Raw genomic sequence first — 17,826 nt, 5'->3', positions numbered from 1 at the left:
AACACTAGTCACAAGCATGAAATGTGCCCGAAATATTCTGTTAAAGAGCGACCCTTGGACGGATCGTTACAAAGTACCCTCGTAGGTTCTTAGAAATATAAATACGTTCTTTGCATATTTGGACGAGCGTAGTTATTTAGTAGAAAAATATTCGTCAAAACATTTTAAACCTTCTCGCGATACAAGCACAAACTTAAAGCCAACTTAAAACCAACTTAAAAATAATATGAAATTTTCCGACCACTTAAAACCAACTAATTACCAACTTAGAAAAAATAAGAATTTTCCAGCCTACTTAAACCCTACTTAAAACCAACTTATTACCCCTTTAACTAGTTTCTTGAAATATGCTGGCAACTTGAGCCTACTTAAAACCAACTTAATATCAACTAAAATGTGTAAACCAACTAAAAGCCAACTAAAAACCAACTTATTTTTTGGTAAGGGTTGCATTTCAGAAATCTATTTTAACATATTGAACGCCAAGAAAAGAGGCTTTTGTAGTATTTACTACCTATATTTGCATTTCAGAAATCTATTTTAACATATTGAACGCCAAGAAAAGAGGCTTTTGTAGTATTTTTCCTCCTATATTTACATATTGGAATGTAATTTAACGTATTGAAGGTAGAGTATAGAGATTTTGTAGTATTTACTACCTACATTTGCATTTCAGAAATCTATTTTAACATATTGAACGCCAAGAAAAGAGGCTTTTGTAGTATTTTTCCTCCTATATTTACATATTGGAATGTAATTTAACGTATTGAAGGTAAAGTATAGAGATTTTGTAGTATTTTACTACCTATATTGGCATTTCGGAAGTATATTTTAACGTGTTGAATGTAGAGTATAGAGAGTGTTGTAGTATTTTTCTTCCTACGTGACTACACCTGAAACGTCTCTGTGTTATTCGCTTTAGTAATCAAGCCGACTCGGAACATATGTTTTACTCTTTATTCTACGAGGTTTAAACATACACCATTTCAGTACATTCTTAACTTATTCCATACGCTATATAAAACACATGCGATAAAGATAACGAGGAAACAAGTTAACTCTGAACATATATGTTATGCTCTATACGTGAAGGATGTTGTAAGCTTAAATTCATAATGGTTAATGTGTAGTATTTTTCTACCTTTTTACATTTTATAGTATTTCTTTATCTATATTTGTGTGTATCGGAAATGTATTTTAACGTATCGAACGTAGAGTAATTTTTTTTTATATTTTCTTTATATATTTGCGTATCAGAGTTGTGTGTTGTCGTATTAAAAGAAGAAAAAGGAACTTTTCATAGTGTTATTCTACCTATTTACATATCGGAAATGTATTTATATTTTACCGTATTTAAAATATAGGTAATTGTTTTTATTGGCTTGACTTAAATAAAGCGTGAAAGTTATTAGTTTCAAAATGATATTTACAAATCTTATCCACACAAATTTAATTTAATTTTAATTTTAGTGTTTTATAGTATCTTTCTGACTATATTTGTGTATAAGAATTATATTTTACCGTATTTAAATAGTAATAAAAGCGAATTGAAAGTTTGAAGAAAATATGAATTAAGTTCGTAAATAAAATCCTTTTATAGTACTTTGAAGGACTCTTAATACGTTTTCAACTTGAATAAAATTAAAAACAATAATCTAAGATACCCTTTAAAGTTAAATTCCTTTAGAGTTTAACAGTAAAACCACTTTAAGTATTTTTTCAATCCTTATACCTATATTTACATATTGGAATTGTTACAAAAGGTTCTTTTAAACGTAACTTAGTACACTAATTAAGTATTTTTAATTTACCGTAATTAAAATATAGGTAAGTGGTTTTTATCTTATTTTATACCTACGGAAGCGATAAATAAATTAAAGCAATAAATTTTTGGAGTTTGGAGATGGGTGGAAAAAAAAATAAGGCTCTTCGTTTTTCCAACTGCTTTTCTGATGTACCCAAAAATGGACCAAAATAGACCAAAAGTACCCTTAAAACGACCAAAGTCACCATTTTCGGCCCTATGTACCCCATTTCGGACCAAAAGTACTCCAAACTGGACCTATTAGCTTTATTGTAATGTTAAACTCCCATAGAGATTCCCCTAAAAGAAAAAAAACTTGCGGTCCAATTTTGGGTACATGAATTATTTCGGAGAGGGAATCCATGTTTTAAATTCAAATTAACCGCGCGCCCGGGCAATCCGCGCCTCCCAGGTAATCCGCGCACGCGCGCGCTATCTTCCTGCCTAGGTTATTAATCATACAACTTACATAATTTCCACTTATTTCGTACGATAAAACGCGATCGAGATATTCGTTTTAAGAAATACTCGTGAGATTGGTTCAAGTGTCAAGCATATTTAAGTACTACAATGATATTAAAATGAAGTTTAAAAATATTTCCATTCTACTTTAACAACGAATATTCCATGACGTCAAAACAATCTTAAATTCAAATTAACCGCGTCCCCCGGGGTAATCTGCGCACGCGTCGCCTAGGTTATCAATTTTTACATCATTTCAACTTATTCCGTACGATAAAACTTGATAAGATATACGTTCAAGTGTCTTTCAAGATAAGCGTAGATAAATGAACAAGTTGGCCTGGACATAATATGTTTATATATGAGAAAACAAATCGTCGCGAGAAATACCCTAAATACATTGACTTTTCGACGATTTAACCCCCATTTCACCCCTTAAATCCCGGACCCCGATCCCGAACCTGACCCCGACCCCGGGATCGATGCCACACCCTCACTTTCCTTCTACTGGCTTAAAGAACACAAAAACATAAACAACTCGTACAATTATTCTCCCTTTAGCGAACAACTTCGTATTTTTGGAATTAATGCTAAGTGGGACCCAATATACATACTAGCTCAACCAAAATTACACAAAACTTATTTTAATGTACGCCAATCTATCGAAATTTAAAAAATAATCTGCGCAATGTTTCAACCGTGACGATGGTCATTTTAACTTATCCACGTTTTCTCCCCTTTTTAATTGGTTTTATGGTCCTCACACAACAAACCAATTCCTCCTCTCCGAGAATCTCCCATACCGACAATAGTAGCCTCGCGCGCGAACGAAGATAGGAGGGAGAGTTCCTCCAAAACGTTGGATTTCATAAATAAGTAAATTGTGAATTTTAAAACCGTTTTAAGTCTCTTTTAATTTAGTTTTTTCACAATGTGCTTCTTTTCACTTCTGTTTTAAGTAAATCACTTCCCCTGTAGCAAATTAGAGTCGTTCCGACGTCGGCAAAAGGTACTAAACACTAAAGTCGGCCGACGGTCGGCCGACCTTTGGATTTAGGGTCGAAATGTCCTAGGGGTAAAAGGGTCGGCGCCGACTACAAAACGTCGAGTCTTTACCGCCTTTTAATAGACCCAAGAACCGACTCCGAAACGACGTCGGGCCGACTTTATATTAATGCTTATTTCCGACTCAAAACTGATCTAATTATTAGATGCCGCGTTTTTCGAATACAAATAAGTTTGAAGAAAAGATAAAAGTTAATACAAAATTATTTCAGAAAATCATGAAATAGGCAGAAAATAATTAAAATATCCCCTTTTCCTAAATACATATGTTCTGTTTCATAAAGTTAATGTCAAATCCAATAATTAAATGTAAGGTCTATTTTAAGTTAGATAATTGTCGGCATACCGACCATAAATAGTTCTAAAAAAGGATATACGGTTTTAGTGTCGAAAAACGTTCGGACGTTTTAGGTCGGCATTTGGTCGTCGACTATAAAGTGACTTTTCGACCGTACCCCGACCCAAAAACGACTTCATGTGCTACAGGGGTTATTCATTATTAAGTAAATTACTTAATCCATTATTAAGTAAATTACTTAATCCATTATTAAGTAAATTACTTAATCCATTATTAAGTAAATTACTTAATCCATTATTAAGTAAATTACTTAATCCATTATTAAGTAAATTACTTAATCCATTATTAAGTAAATTACTTAATCCATTATTAAGTAAATTACTTAATCCATTATTAAGTAAATTACTTAATCCATTATTAAGTAAATTACTTAATCCATTATTAAGTAAATTACTTAATCCATTATTAAGTAAATTACTTAACTCATTTTTTATTAAACTACTTAATTCATTTTTAAGTAAACTACTATTTTCTGTTTTAAGTAAATTACTTAATTAATTCTTTATTAAATTACTTAATTAATTCTTTATTCAATTACTCAATTCATTCTTTATTAAATTACTTAATTCAATCTTTATTAAATTACTTAATTCATTCTTTATTAAATTACTCAATTCATTCTTTATTAAATTACTTAATTCATTGTTTATTAAATTACTTTATTAATTTTAAAGTAAATTACTATATTAATTTTAAAGTAAATTACTTTATTAATTTTAAAATAAATTACTTTATTAATTTTTAAGTAAATTACATAATTCATTTATAAATAAATAACATTCGCGATATTGTGCGTAAAAGAGCAATTTCTTTATACAAATCAAATCATTGTTAACCTAAACTCTTGCTGCTTAGATTACAATAAAAACCTGTTTGCCCTATGAAATTGCCTAGATTGTCAGTGCAAGAAAGCGAGTGCAGTATTTATTTAGAAATTCTATGTAGAGCTTTTCCCTATTTTCAGAATATACCTCTTCGATGAGTTCTTTTATCATTCCATTCCATTTCATATTCCAATGCATCTGACCATGCAGCTTATCTTTATTTTCGAAAATGCGGTACTCAAATTTGAAGGAACAGTTCTTTTTGATTTCTTCAATGAGGTCGATGCAGTAGCCGTCCCATTTGTAGCTTCCATCCGGGTTTTTAATTTTATACACGAAAGGAGGATCCTGAAATAAATTTCCACATTCGACCAATAATAAATATTTATAAAAAAAAGGTGCTACTTAAGAGTGCAAATAACCACGCGAATATCAGATCCACGGCAAAGTGTGCACGCTTCAGGCTATTAAGCTATAAGTAAAAATATATATATATTTTACTATTTCTTAGTTTAGTTTTCTTATAGGTTATAAGCTGTTTCCGAAGCATATAGTCTTGCATGTTTTTGGGTAAAGACATTTATAGGAAAATATTCATTATTATACGAAGCCAATTTTATGTTTGTTGTACAATTACGTGTTGTTTTTAGTAGAATAATTACAATTCGATTAAAAAAATTATTTTATTTCTATGTCAAACAAAACGTGCATATTAAACGAAGTTGCTTAGATATAAAAAGGAAGTTGAAGCAAAACATTTGCTCTAATGAATTTATTCCCGTGAAAACCTATAACACTTACCACCACTGCTGTGACGTAGAGCACCATCACCGATTTGTGTTTAGCAAGAGTAACTAAATCCCCGGTTAATTCATGGGTCGCATTAACGCCTGGATTGTACTTCCAAGTAGCTAATTCCTTCTGAAATCAACACACATTTATAGTTAATGTATAGTACACTTGTTGAACACAGTCCAAGTATAATAAATATCATTTTTGGACGCAAAGATTTATAATTGAAGTTAAACATTTACCGTGTCTTTCGCTATGCGATATATCAATTTCGCGACAAGGAGAGATTTAATTAATAGAGAGGAAAAACATTCTTTAAGATCGGTTAAGCGCGCTTTCAGTCCGCCGACTATAGCTAAATATTAAGTTTTCATATATCTGTTTATATTTGTGGAGTTGGAAAATTATAATAATCAGAATTTTTATTTAAACACTATTAATATATTAGGCCTACGGCGTGCCACATAAGCTCGACAGAAATATGGCGTCGTCTTAATGTTGTTAAATATTTGACACCGAAGTACAAACGGGAAAAGTAAAAAGTCGAAAATGTTAACGTTTCTCCTGACGTTGTTGTTCAAACTTCTAGAAAGCTCTAAAGTTCTAGCCTCTCTTATTGATTGGCTATTGGCTTAACGTGGTAAGCCTCAAATATCTCAGGTGTCAATTTTTTTTCGCTCCCAGTAGGACATTACAAAGTGTCTGTTCTTTTTATGGTCTAAATTTCGTTCAATTCTTAAATAATTTGACTTAACAATAGCCTAGCAAATTTCTTGTTATTTTTTAATTATATTTAAATTGATTGGTCGTCAATATTTTTTAATGTGACGGTTTATTCCAATGGACTTATGTGACGTGCAAGAGGAAAGGAAGACAATGTCACTGGGGCAGGAGGAGGATTCAATACAATGTCACTGGGCAGGATGTAGGTGCAATACGATGGCGCAATAAAATGGCACTGGGGCAGGATGAGTGTGCAAAACTATGTCACTAGGCTAGGAGGAGGGTGCAATACGATGGCACTGGGGTAGGAGGAGGGTTTAATACAATGTCATTGGGGCACGATGAGGGTCCAATACAATGTCATTGGGCAAGATGAGGATTAAATACAATGTCACTGAGGCAGGAGAAGGATTCAATACAATGTCACTGGGGCAGAATGAGGGTGCAATACAATGTACCTGGGGCAGGAGGAGGGTGCAATACGATGGCACTGGGGCAGGATGAGGGTGCAATACAAGGTCCCTGGGGTTGGAGGAGGGTTCAAAATAATATCATTGGGGCCGGAGGAGGTAGCAATAGAATTCCTTTGGGGCAGGATGAGGGTGCAATAGAATTCCACTGGGGCAGGATGAGGGTGTAATAGAATTCCAGTGGGGCAAGATGAGAGTGCAATACAATGTCACTGGGGAGGGAGGAGGGTGCAATAGAATGTCACTGGGGTAGGAGGAGGGTTCTATACAATTTCACTGGGGCAGGAGGAGGATACAATACAATACCACTACAATGTATCTAGGGTAGGGGTTCACCAGTGCCGTATTTCCCATTGGGCCCGTTGGCCCAGGGCCCAGGGCCCCGAGTTCGAAAAGGGCCCCCTCAGGCTCAAAACAAAACCATTCAACAATAAAATTTCATATTTGCAATAATGGCTAAGCGAAAAAAAAAGTTTATCTTCGCTCCACTTTTTATTTTATTTCACTGAGACATTTTCGAGGGGTAAGACAGTCTCAGATAATCTGTACACCGAGTTCGTGCATTTAGCACTGTTAAAGGTACATATTTTCAAGAGTTCGCGAGTTCCATTTAGCACTGTCAAAGGTACGGCAGTCTACACCGAGTTCGCGGAGTGTCTTACCCCTCGGACATTTTATTGCAATCGGCGGGCATATTTAGTCGGAGCTGATTTCTTCCTTCGATAAATTGTTTTCTCTTACCAGGGCCGGCGTTAGGGCGTGTGGGGCCCCTTTCCCAACATAAAATATTTGCCGAGGAAATGTTTTAAACAAATAGGGTTCGCTCGCTCGGTGAACAAATTCATAAAATTGTTATACACCAAATCACAGGAATCTGTCCGAGAATCTTAATTTTTTTCGGAATCAAAGAATAATTTATATTTGCAGAAGTTAATTTTCTTTTGATACTTGTGAAAGTGTTTTAATTTTGAAAGGGTCTGGGCTCGTTCATCAAAAGTTGAAAATGGCTAACAGCAACGATTTCCCGCGCGTTGTTACCTGAAACTTACAAAGACTAAGTAATTCTAGGACCGGTGTCAGTTTTTAGCAACATAATGATTTAGGTTGTCATTGGCGAAACAGAATATCATTAAAAATGTTGCATTGGGTGATAAGAAATATTATACTTTGTTACTTATGCCTTTAGGTATTTAGAAACCCAGAGCATAAGCCAATGGAAAAGGCGTAAGAAAATTATATCAGCAATGCTAGTAGCACGTTCAAAAAGTTGGAGGGGGGAAAATCACGGAGGAATTGTTTTAATATCATCCTACGATTTATGGGGCCAAAAGGTTTAAGCTATTCCATAACGTTATCTTTCCCCATTTTATGCTGTTGTGTTAATTACCATTATTTAACAACTTTTCCCATTTTATGTTGTAGTGTTATTTACCATTATTTAAAGGGAATATAACCTCAGGTTTTTTGGTGTGGAACACCAACACTTCTTTCATTTCCCGCTCCCTCCTATGGCTTCAGATATTTTTGGGCGCGGGTTAGTGATTTTCCGCCCAAATTGTTAACATACAACTTTTCCCATTTTATATTACGTTATTTACCATCTGTTAAATACCACGCTTTCATAATCGATGAAAATTTACTCCTCAAGTTAAAACGTTGCAATTTGGTATATGATAAAAAGTTCCCTTTAGTTAAAATTTTCAAACCTGACGGTATTTGTTCGAATACTTCCGGTCATTTTCGAAATCAAATTTGACAAATGATTTCTAAAAACCGAAATATGGGCGCCAGCAGACATTCTAAGGGAGTGCCATATGATATAGCAACCTCACTCGCTTCACTCGCTCGGCGGTCACACAGAACGGTTTGATAAATGATTCAAATGAACGAGCTTTCCGTAAGTTATATAAGACACATTTGAAGTAATTACTCTACTGCAGTGTGTTCCCCAAAACGAAGACGGGCCGCAGTTCATTTTTGGGTTTATCCTAGTCTCCGAAAATTAATCGAAAATAACGGCGGGAAAAACTGAGACCCAAGAAGGGTAACGGGACATATCTCATTGAAGGGCGGGGGGCGGCAATTACTCCCTCCCTGTGGCCGTACATGATACCAAAAATAAATTATAAATTTCTCTTCACCCTGTCCTACCTTGCTATCTCGTACGCCACCATAGGGGGCCCCCAAAATAAAAAGTGCCAGGGCCTCACAATATGTAAAGACGGCCCTGGGGTTCACTACAATATTACTGAAGCATGAGGGCTCGTTACGATGTTATTGCGGAAAGGGTTCAGTACAATATATCGAGTAACTTTAGGATTTAACTTCAGAAAAATTTTGTACGCAATATATTTAGTCATAAAAACGAATGTATCAAATGCCCCCATCATTTATACAGGGTGTTACGGATAAGAGTACCGAAACTTTCTATATGCATCCTATGGGTTTCTATGAGTAAAAAATGTCTAATAAACATGGATCCTAAAATGCTTCGTTTCAGAGATATGGGCTCCCAAAAAACTACCCCAAAAAACCAGACACAGCCTTAAATCTGGCAAACAATATTCTTCCTTGAACCAAATTGTTTTCATTAAACTAACAATTGTTTTTTATCCGTGAGGCGAGAAACTTTAATAACAAGTGGCAAAAGTTCATTAATGTCCTTTTAGAAGTAAAATGAGACAAAGCCATTTTAATTTTATTGACACGGCTCCAAATAAAATAAAAACATTTTTTCGTTACGAACGATTTTAATTATCAAAATTAAAGATACAAATGTCCTAAGATTTCTAAAAGAATGCTTTTAAGTTTGTCTAATTCGTTCTGTGGTTAATATGGCACGTCCAAGAACGCTTATAGGGTTAGAAGTTCAAAGATTCAATCGTTCGTCTATTTGGTAAAACCAGTCGAAATATTATTTGTATCTCTCTCAACAATGTTTAACTTTGTATTTTGAACGTTTTTTTCAAATAAATCAGAATAAAATATCTGGTTATTTGGGAAACTTATTTACTTTGTAACCACAATTGCGATATTGATGGCACATTTTTATAACGCTGAATACGCGGATATGCCTTTGGTGTACGGACGAGCCGAAGGAAGAGGAGATGTGGCCCGGAGGTTGTATCAAGAACACTACCCACTAAGAAGGGTACCGAATAGGCGAACTTTTGAAGTTGTAGACCGGCGCCTACGAGAGAGCGGGCAACTTCAACCGTCTCGGGAGAGAGTGCAGAACATTCCACTTGACGTGGAAGAAAAGGTAACTACCTCGGTTTATAACTACTTTTTAGTTATGAATTTTTTACATTTTTCTGTTAAAATGTTAGGTACTTACAATTTTCGATGATGATCCGGGAACAAGTACCCGCCAAGTTGGAAGACAGTTAGGTGTCAATCATGTTATGGTCTGGAGAATTCTACGTGGTCATCGTTTTCACACTTTCCATCTTCAAAAAGTCCAAGACTTGAACGACGCGGACTATCCTAGACGTACCAACTTCTGTCAGTGGTTTGGGGACAGAGTACTGAATGACACACAGTTCGCGAGTATTATCCTAACAGCCGATGAGGACAATTTTTCCCGGAACGGCATAGTCAATTTGCACAATAATCATCAATGGAGCCAAAATAACCCACATGGAACTATAGTCGCAACTCACCAAGAGCGCTTTAGCCTCAACGTTTGGTGTGGCGTTGTCGGAGACTATTTAGTTGGACCATATTTTCTTCCGACTAGGTTAAATGGAGAGTCATACCTACGATTTCTTCAGGAATCGTTACCAGAGCTATTGGAAGACGTCCGGTTAGGAACTAGAGTGCGAATGTGGTTCTTGAACGATGGAGCGCCACCACATTTCAGCCGCGCAGTGCGAGATAACCTTGATTCAACATTTCCTTTAAGGTGGATAGGACGAGGAGGAACTATTTCGTGGCCGCCTCGATCTCCCGATTTAAACAATTGCGATTTTTTTTTCTTTGGGGATATCTGAAGGACCTTGTTTATAAAACAGATGTCCCTGACATTAATGATCTTCGTCAACGCATTATTGATGGATTTGAGACTATTCGGAACAAGCCTGAAATCTTCGAAAAGATTCGGCGTTGTCATTTTTGTATAGCAGCCCAAGGTGAGCATTTTGAGAAGTTATTGTGATGTTTTACAATTTATTAAAATAATTATTTATAACTGGTTTTTGCGTATCACTTCCGAATAAGGTTTAGCCGGCGTTATAATTAATCTAAATGAATTACGGATTATTTACACTTTTAGGTTTTAAGTTTATTCTACATAAACACCAATTCCCCCCATACCACCTACAACAAGTACAAGTTTCAACAATTAAGGCTGACTTTCCTCGTTTGTCAGTGCCCCAGCAAACCCAACATCATCCCTCCGGCGTCCTATGGACAGTACGCCGGTATATTGCATTTGTCCGTATGATGTCCCGAAAACCGGATGAAATAGAGCATGATATTGACGTTACTCGGAGGTTAAAAGACGAGCAAATGTCTGATTTTCTCAGAGTCAAAGTACGTCCCGAGGACAAGTACTAAGACGTCCGTCGGGTTTTTAGTGAACATCCCGAGGATGAGTGTACGTTAATCCTAAAGACGTTTGAGAGTATTTAGTATGGTTATATATCAGCTTAATCGGGACTTATCCAGGACGTTCATTTGATGTCTTGTATTTCTCTTAGCCATCTATCTACATACTCAAACGCCAGTCGATCTGACACCAGTCTTTTAGGAATCTACTGCTGGTTGAATCTTTAAGCTTCTTACCCATTTTTCTTGAGCCCATCCGTGCAATAAGCGTTCCTAGACCAATGTGCCATATTAGCTACAGAACGAATTAGACAATTTGAAAACCATTCCTTTAGAATTTTTATGACATTTGTATGCTTAAATTTAATAATTAAAATCGTATCACTAAATTAAAATGTCTTTGTCTTCAAACTCATTTTACTTCTAAAAGGACATTAATGAACTTTTGCCACTTGTTATTAAAGTTTCTCGCCTCACGAAAAAAAAACAATTGTTAGTTTAATGAAAACAAATTGGTTCAAGGAAGAATATTGTTTGCCAGATTTAAGGCTGTGTCTGGTTTTTTGGGGTAGTTTTTTGGGAGCCCATATCTCTGAAACGAAGCACTTTAGTACCCATGTTTATTAGACATCTTTTACTCATAGAGACCCATTGAATGCATATAGAAAGTTTCGGTACTCTTATCCGTAACACCCTGTATAAATATTTGAGGATCAGTTCAGTTCCAGCTTTAAGTCGAGAGGTGAACGGTGCTGAAATATTGATTTTTGTAGCATTGCGTAGTTTGTGCCCGTGGTTGAATTAAAAAAAATCAGATACGCCCATTTGGTTTTATTTTTAACAATGAAAAATAAAATATATCTTTAGCGAATGAAATTTGAACTTCACCTTATCAGAACTCTTTCCTTCAGTAGCGAGATTCATTTTGTAAATATTCATGCTCAGTGCTTGGTACGGCACCACTTTGTTCTTCGTTTCTCCTTTCATCACAAAATCGCCGTAAATGCCTTTTAAGCCTTTGGATTTCTGCGCCTGAAAATAAAAGTTTACGTAATGACTTTCTATTACTTTGTTTGATAAAACACCGCCCAATTATTATTTTCAAGTCTATTTTGAGCTCCAAAAAAATTTAATCGCTTTTAGCCAAATATCTTTTAATTGTTGAGTGTTTTTTCTTAAATCTTTCAGAGAAAGATTTTCTGAAGGATGCCAGCTTTGTACACCCATTAAAAGCATATGGACTGAGCCTTTAGTACATGCTTGTATACCGATCATGAGTCGTCATGAAACCCTTGGTTTCCACAAGGGCACGGTGCTAACATTGGTGGTGTTTGGTAAAATGTCCACGAAAGTGCCGATGTTTTATGGAAGATTTTTTTATAACTTTAAACGCTAAGGATGTATTTTATCTTACAACATTTAGATAATATAATTAATCGCAACTAAGCAATTACAAGCTATTGTTTGCGGCCAAATTACCGTCTCCATAAGCGTGCGGAGTTTGATGGTTGACCTTTGCTGGATCATTTCTTCCTCCGCGGGTTCTCCGCATTTCGGGAAAGTGAGGGTCTCGGGCCATCCACCCTCTTTAGCGACGTCCTCGAAAAATATCTCCGCTGTCAGACGAACCAGGTCGAAATAGAAGGCACTCTCCACCTGTCGAAGAATGTAAAAATTTGTTGAGGTTAACGGTAATAGTCAGTGTAGGCAGCTGTTGACTCGATCGCGTGGCATGCAGGGCTTGCCACCACCCTCCTACGCATTGTAACCCGACCACCTGAATTAATGGGCCTGGCTTCAAAAGTCGCTTTATGACTTGGGCCTAAGGTGGTGCATAGGGTATTAGCCTAGCTTTTTTAAAAAAAGTAATTGAAACATATTTAATCTTGATGAAGTTGTAAATGATTTTGCACCCTTGAAGGTGTAATGGCAAATCTTTTAAACCAGTTATCGAAAATATTTTCAGGCTCTTATTTAGAAAGGTTTAATTTTATTTTATAATCATTAGTCACCTGAGCGTCAGAGGTGATTCCTGAACTGTCGAAGGTTTTAGTTTCCGCTTTGTGAACAATTTTTGGTTTAATTAAGAGAATTGTCCCGTTATCGCACTTGTCACATCCGAGGAATGTCTCATCCTGCGTAGAAATAACGTTACTGCACCTTTATTTTTACTAAACAAATGAAATATTTCTTAGTTCCTAAATGTAAATATCTTACTTCATTTTTGGACGAAAAAAATTGAAATAGAATATAAATTACCCAAAAACAACTTATACCTTTTGTTACCAGTTCCGAAAATTTCATGACTTTTAGAGCAATTTTTTTTAATTTTTATTTTCCAGTTATAATAGGTACTGTCGCAACTTTGTATTTAGATATTTAAATTAGCCTCAAAATTCAAGTGAACTTGTTCCTAAACAAATTCTAAAACAATTTCTATAACAAAACTAAAACAAGTTCAAAAGCCAATTTTCCTAATAAAATTGATTACTATTTATTGTTATTAGCGACGATATCAGCAGTAAATTTATGTAACCGAATTTCGAAGGTTTAAATGTGGTTTTTAAATAACCTTACCTTTGTTATTGCGAACCACGAATAGTGATTAGAAAACATGCCCTTTTTAAAAGCCTGCAATTGAAAAGGTCGTTATAATTATTGTTTGCCTATGTTATTTGCAAAGACAGAGGGAACAGACGGACCTCATACTCCATAAAGTCTAACTATCTCTTAACCAGAAACTGAACTTTTGCAGAGTATTTTACTCATCTAAAACGTGACATTAAGGGCTGATGTTCACTAGATATGATTCTATTATGCGCACCGTGGTTTATGAGACTGGAGGTACGAGTGTTTTTCTTGGCGGGGTTAAAAGGAGTGGAAGGGAGACCTACAATCGTTGCTAACCTTTAAAGGGCAACGCAAGGGGCCATGTAGGGGGGCGCTTGGTTTGGAACTATGTTTTCTTCTACAAGTCGTAAGTTGGTTTTCCAAGGAGGGTTTTATACAGCGCGAAAACCTATAAAATTACGCCACGTGGCGCAATTACGCTCTCATTCGCTAATTTTTTTATTTTCTTAGCTCACCGCCAACGAACCCAGGATTTTAGGCTTAGCTTAATTTATTTATTATGGAAATAGGAACTCAGTTATTTTCCGAGAGTTGGACGTTTATCTTTTCGATTTAACAATGTTTTGTAATAAAATTATTAGCCAATTGAATATTTTTAATTATGTAAGTTGAAACATTAAGCCTTGGACGCAGTAAATATCTGCCGCTAGCTTCACCTTGGATTAAGAAAATCCCAGGCCTCACACACTTGGTCCTATATCCTGTCTCCATTAACAATTTCCCCATAATTATACCCCGACAGAATATTTAGCTTTGTTTTATTACATTTCTTTTGCGACTAAAGAATGCATGGATTTTGCATAAAAACCATGAGAGGCGCATTTATACAAAATAAATTCGCCATATATGTTTCTACTTTTTTTTACAGAGGGAAATGCGCAGTCGTTCTTTTTATCTGCATGGTCACTTGCGTTGCCCTTTAAATGTCACGTACGAATCAAATATTTATATCGGTTAGGTTAGGGCACTGGATAGAAATGTACGCGTCATCTGTGGTTCCACGCGATTCCCTAGAAAATTTGGGGTAGGAAGTGAAGTCTGAATAGTCTCACTGGCTCCCTCTTTTGGGACCCGAATCTAAACTCTATGTTTCGTCTGCTTCAGTATAAGAATATAGGCCTCGGGCTCAAAAATGGATCACGCTTATAGTCAAAAGATACAACACAAGCCGGGAGTAGTGGCTCACTCCTGTTATCCGAAGCCTCTGGGAGGCAGAGTTTGTGGATGGCCGTGTGAGGACAACTACAAATCCCCCAAAGAGTGGTCGGAATACTTCCGCCACGGGGGTCCCCACCCCTGGCCTCACGTATCCCCCCGTTGGCTTCGCCGTTACACATATCTCGCCCTGATTAATGAGATGGACGAGAGGACTCAATTATCCCCCACGTTACAATCGAATAAATTAAAAGATACAACACAAGTCCAAATCTAAGAAGCATAAAAATATTATAATTCTAATTATCTTCGATGTAGTCTTAAAATGTTTTTTAAATATTTTTTCTATTTGGAAATAGAATAAAAATACTTCTGGTGACTCCATGGCATATTTACTTTATGACTTGGTAAAATTCAATTAACCTTAATTTAATATTTGTTTCATGTATATGTAATGTAACATTTGTCATTAAAGAAATACATTTGGAAAGTCAAATGCCATGAAATCTGATCAGGAAAATAAATAATGTAAATTCACCATTCCAGTACGGCGTTTTAAACCGTTTTTCAAACCGCTGTCTTCCAGTTGGAATAATCAGATTTTTTTTGTTTTCAAAATGCAAGGTCCGAAAACGAGTTTCAGAACTAAACGGAACTGAATTTTTCAGACTTTCTAGCCTCACCCCATTTCATTGCCCCCCGCAACTAGGAAATCGATTGTCTCTACCGTCACCCATAGACAATTCGGGAGATTTAGTATAGATTATCTTTGGTTAGTGTAGGTTCAGGATAAAGTAGCGTTAGACTTAGGCTTAGTAAATATTTAATTTATCTTGATCCATTTTCTTAACTATTAAAATTTTCAGTATTATTTTTTTAAATGAAAGTTTTTGAACTAACGGGAGACGTCAAGTAGTAAATCTATCCAATGGCATTTTACCTAAAGGTACGTAAGAGAAAATACTAACCGCTTCCATAACTGTCCTTAATCTTTTACTATTGGAAAATACGAGTATGTTTCCTAGATCTGATTTTTCAATTTTAGCAACTAGTCTATCCACTTGTTTTTCGTTTATGTACTCCATCGCAATTCTAGTCGCTATGTTGTCGAACAGCAAACCGGCTTTGTCTTTAAACGCTGCAAATAACATTATTAATGAATTAATATTAACATTTTATTTTAGAAATTTAGCGCATGGTTATATAACTACAGACTAGAGATTGCTATTTTGTAATACAAGCTTTAGTGATCCTCTTTACTATATTAACCGAATGGCTAACCGGTTTTTTAATCTGTTTACCGTAAAGAAACTAAGTAGAAGCCTTTGTTATTGCTAAATAATATAATCAGTTCCATAGCAAGTTTAGCTCAAAGAAAGCTGTGTTTTGAACACCGAGGCCGGAAATTGTTACGCCCTTCGTAGAAAAAGAACCAAAATCAATGATTTGGAAAAACCTATATATAACATGTTTTTAATCGAGAAAAATAATTTGCAAGGCGGAAGATTTAAGAACCTTTGATTTCTGGAACCCGTAACGGTTTGCTTCTCTCATACCCAGTTTAAAATGTATTTTGCTATATAATTAGAATATCAGACACGCAGCCTGTCGACTACTATATTTGTTTTAATTAATTATTACTAACCAAACATATCGTCGTAAAGAACAGCCAAACTTTTTACGCTGATGAGTCGGACGATGCTTTTGACCACTTGACTCATGACGATATCGGGAGGCAAGAACTTGAGCAGATATTCGTTTTCCGCTGGCGATAACGGCGCTCCAGGCCAGGGCGAGTAAGTCGGCGAGACGCTGATGGTAGGGAGGGCTATCTTCCGCAGTACGGTCTTCACGTCGGCGCCCAAACGACTTCTGGCGATGTTGTCTTCACTGGTTGCGTCAATGGCCAGAGTCGGCACATTTTCTGGATTTTGGAAAATTGCTTCGCAAACTAATAAAAACATAACATTTTGAACCCCATTTTCAAAAGAGTTTTGCCTAATTTCCCCCTTTACGCTTGTCTCAATTGAGACTCTTTAAGATTATTTCTTTTGATTTGCGACATCACAACCGTCACTTACACAAAACCATTTTTATTAGATATTAAACACTTACATGTAGCTGAGATTGTGACATTTTATATTATATCATATCTTTTTTAACAAAGTTCCAGCATCTCGTGAAAAATTTATAAATAAGAATTTCCGGGAGAAATGAACCTTATTATAGTCAGTTGCAGGCTAAGAAAGACAAAATATATAGTACAGTCGGCGCAAGGATACCTCAGACCATTTCCGGCCAGTCGACCACGCGTAATTTAAATTTGACCACTTTACGTCAATTTCAAATTTCGTGAGTTTCATCGTTTTTTCGCGCCATCTAGGAACCGAAATTGGAATCTATTTTTTAATTTCATGTTGTCACGAGTTTAATTACCGAATGCAGCTAAAGAAGGTTCGATATTTGAAGCTCCAAATATTTTAAATAGCCCAAGAGGTTACTATAAAAAGCATGATAAAGGTTTATTGTTAACAAGTAAAGAGAAAAATATAATTTTAAACGTCTATAGCTCATAAAGACAACGTTACCCCCAAGAAAGCGTGGTAACTATTTTAAAAGAAACTGCCGATTTAACTGGTAAGACGTAGAAATAAATTTACAAAATTAAATAATTATACATACTTTTTTAAATTTAAGAATGATAGGAATGCCTTATCTTTTAAATTTGCTCACCACCACAATTACGAAATTAAAAAATAAAGATTCCAATTTCGGTCTCTAGATGGCGCTAAAAGACGACAAAAAGAGCTAAATTCGAATTTGACCGTAAAATGGCCAAATTCAAATTTCGCGCGGTGGAATAACCGGAAACGATCTGAGGCATCCTTGCGCCGATTGTACTATATATTTTGTCTTTCTTAGCCTGCAACTCACTATAGACCTAAATGGACGGGGTATTCTTGTCGCTTCGCCAATGCTATTCGCCCAGTTCGA

General features: G+C 35.7%; 1 protein-coding gene across 1 annotated transcript in view; it reads right to left on the bottom strand.

Annotated features, from left to right (window-relative positions):
- LOC149936671 (ionotropic receptor coreceptor Ir25a-like) overlaps positions 1–9,544 on the bottom strand; it is a 62,162-nt gene extending 52,618 nt beyond the window's left edge. Inside the window, exons 1-3 of the mRNA XM_090153727.1 lie at positions 9,512–9,544; positions 5,315–5,434; positions 4,661–4,861 (exon numbers count right to left, since the gene is read on the bottom strand). Of these exons, the coding sequence (XP_090009853.1) occupies positions 4,661–4,861; positions 5,315–5,434; positions 9,512–9,544 (354 nt within the window). The remainder of the gene's footprint in view (positions 1–4,660; positions 4,862–5,314; positions 5,435–9,511) is intronic.
- Positions 9,545–17,826: the final 8,282 nt, after the last annotated feature.

This window comes from Leiobunum rupestre, chromosome 7 (assembly GCF_980474605.1).
Source record: "Leiobunum rupestre chromosome 7, qqLeiRupe1.1.hap1, whole genome shotgun sequence".
Classification (NCBI taxonomy): Eukaryota; Metazoa; Arthropoda; class Arachnida; order Opiliones; family Sclerosomatidae; genus Leiobunum; species Leiobunum rupestre.
The sequence above is the reverse complement of the archived record's forward strand: the minus strand, read 5'-3'. Positions and strand labels throughout refer to the sequence as shown.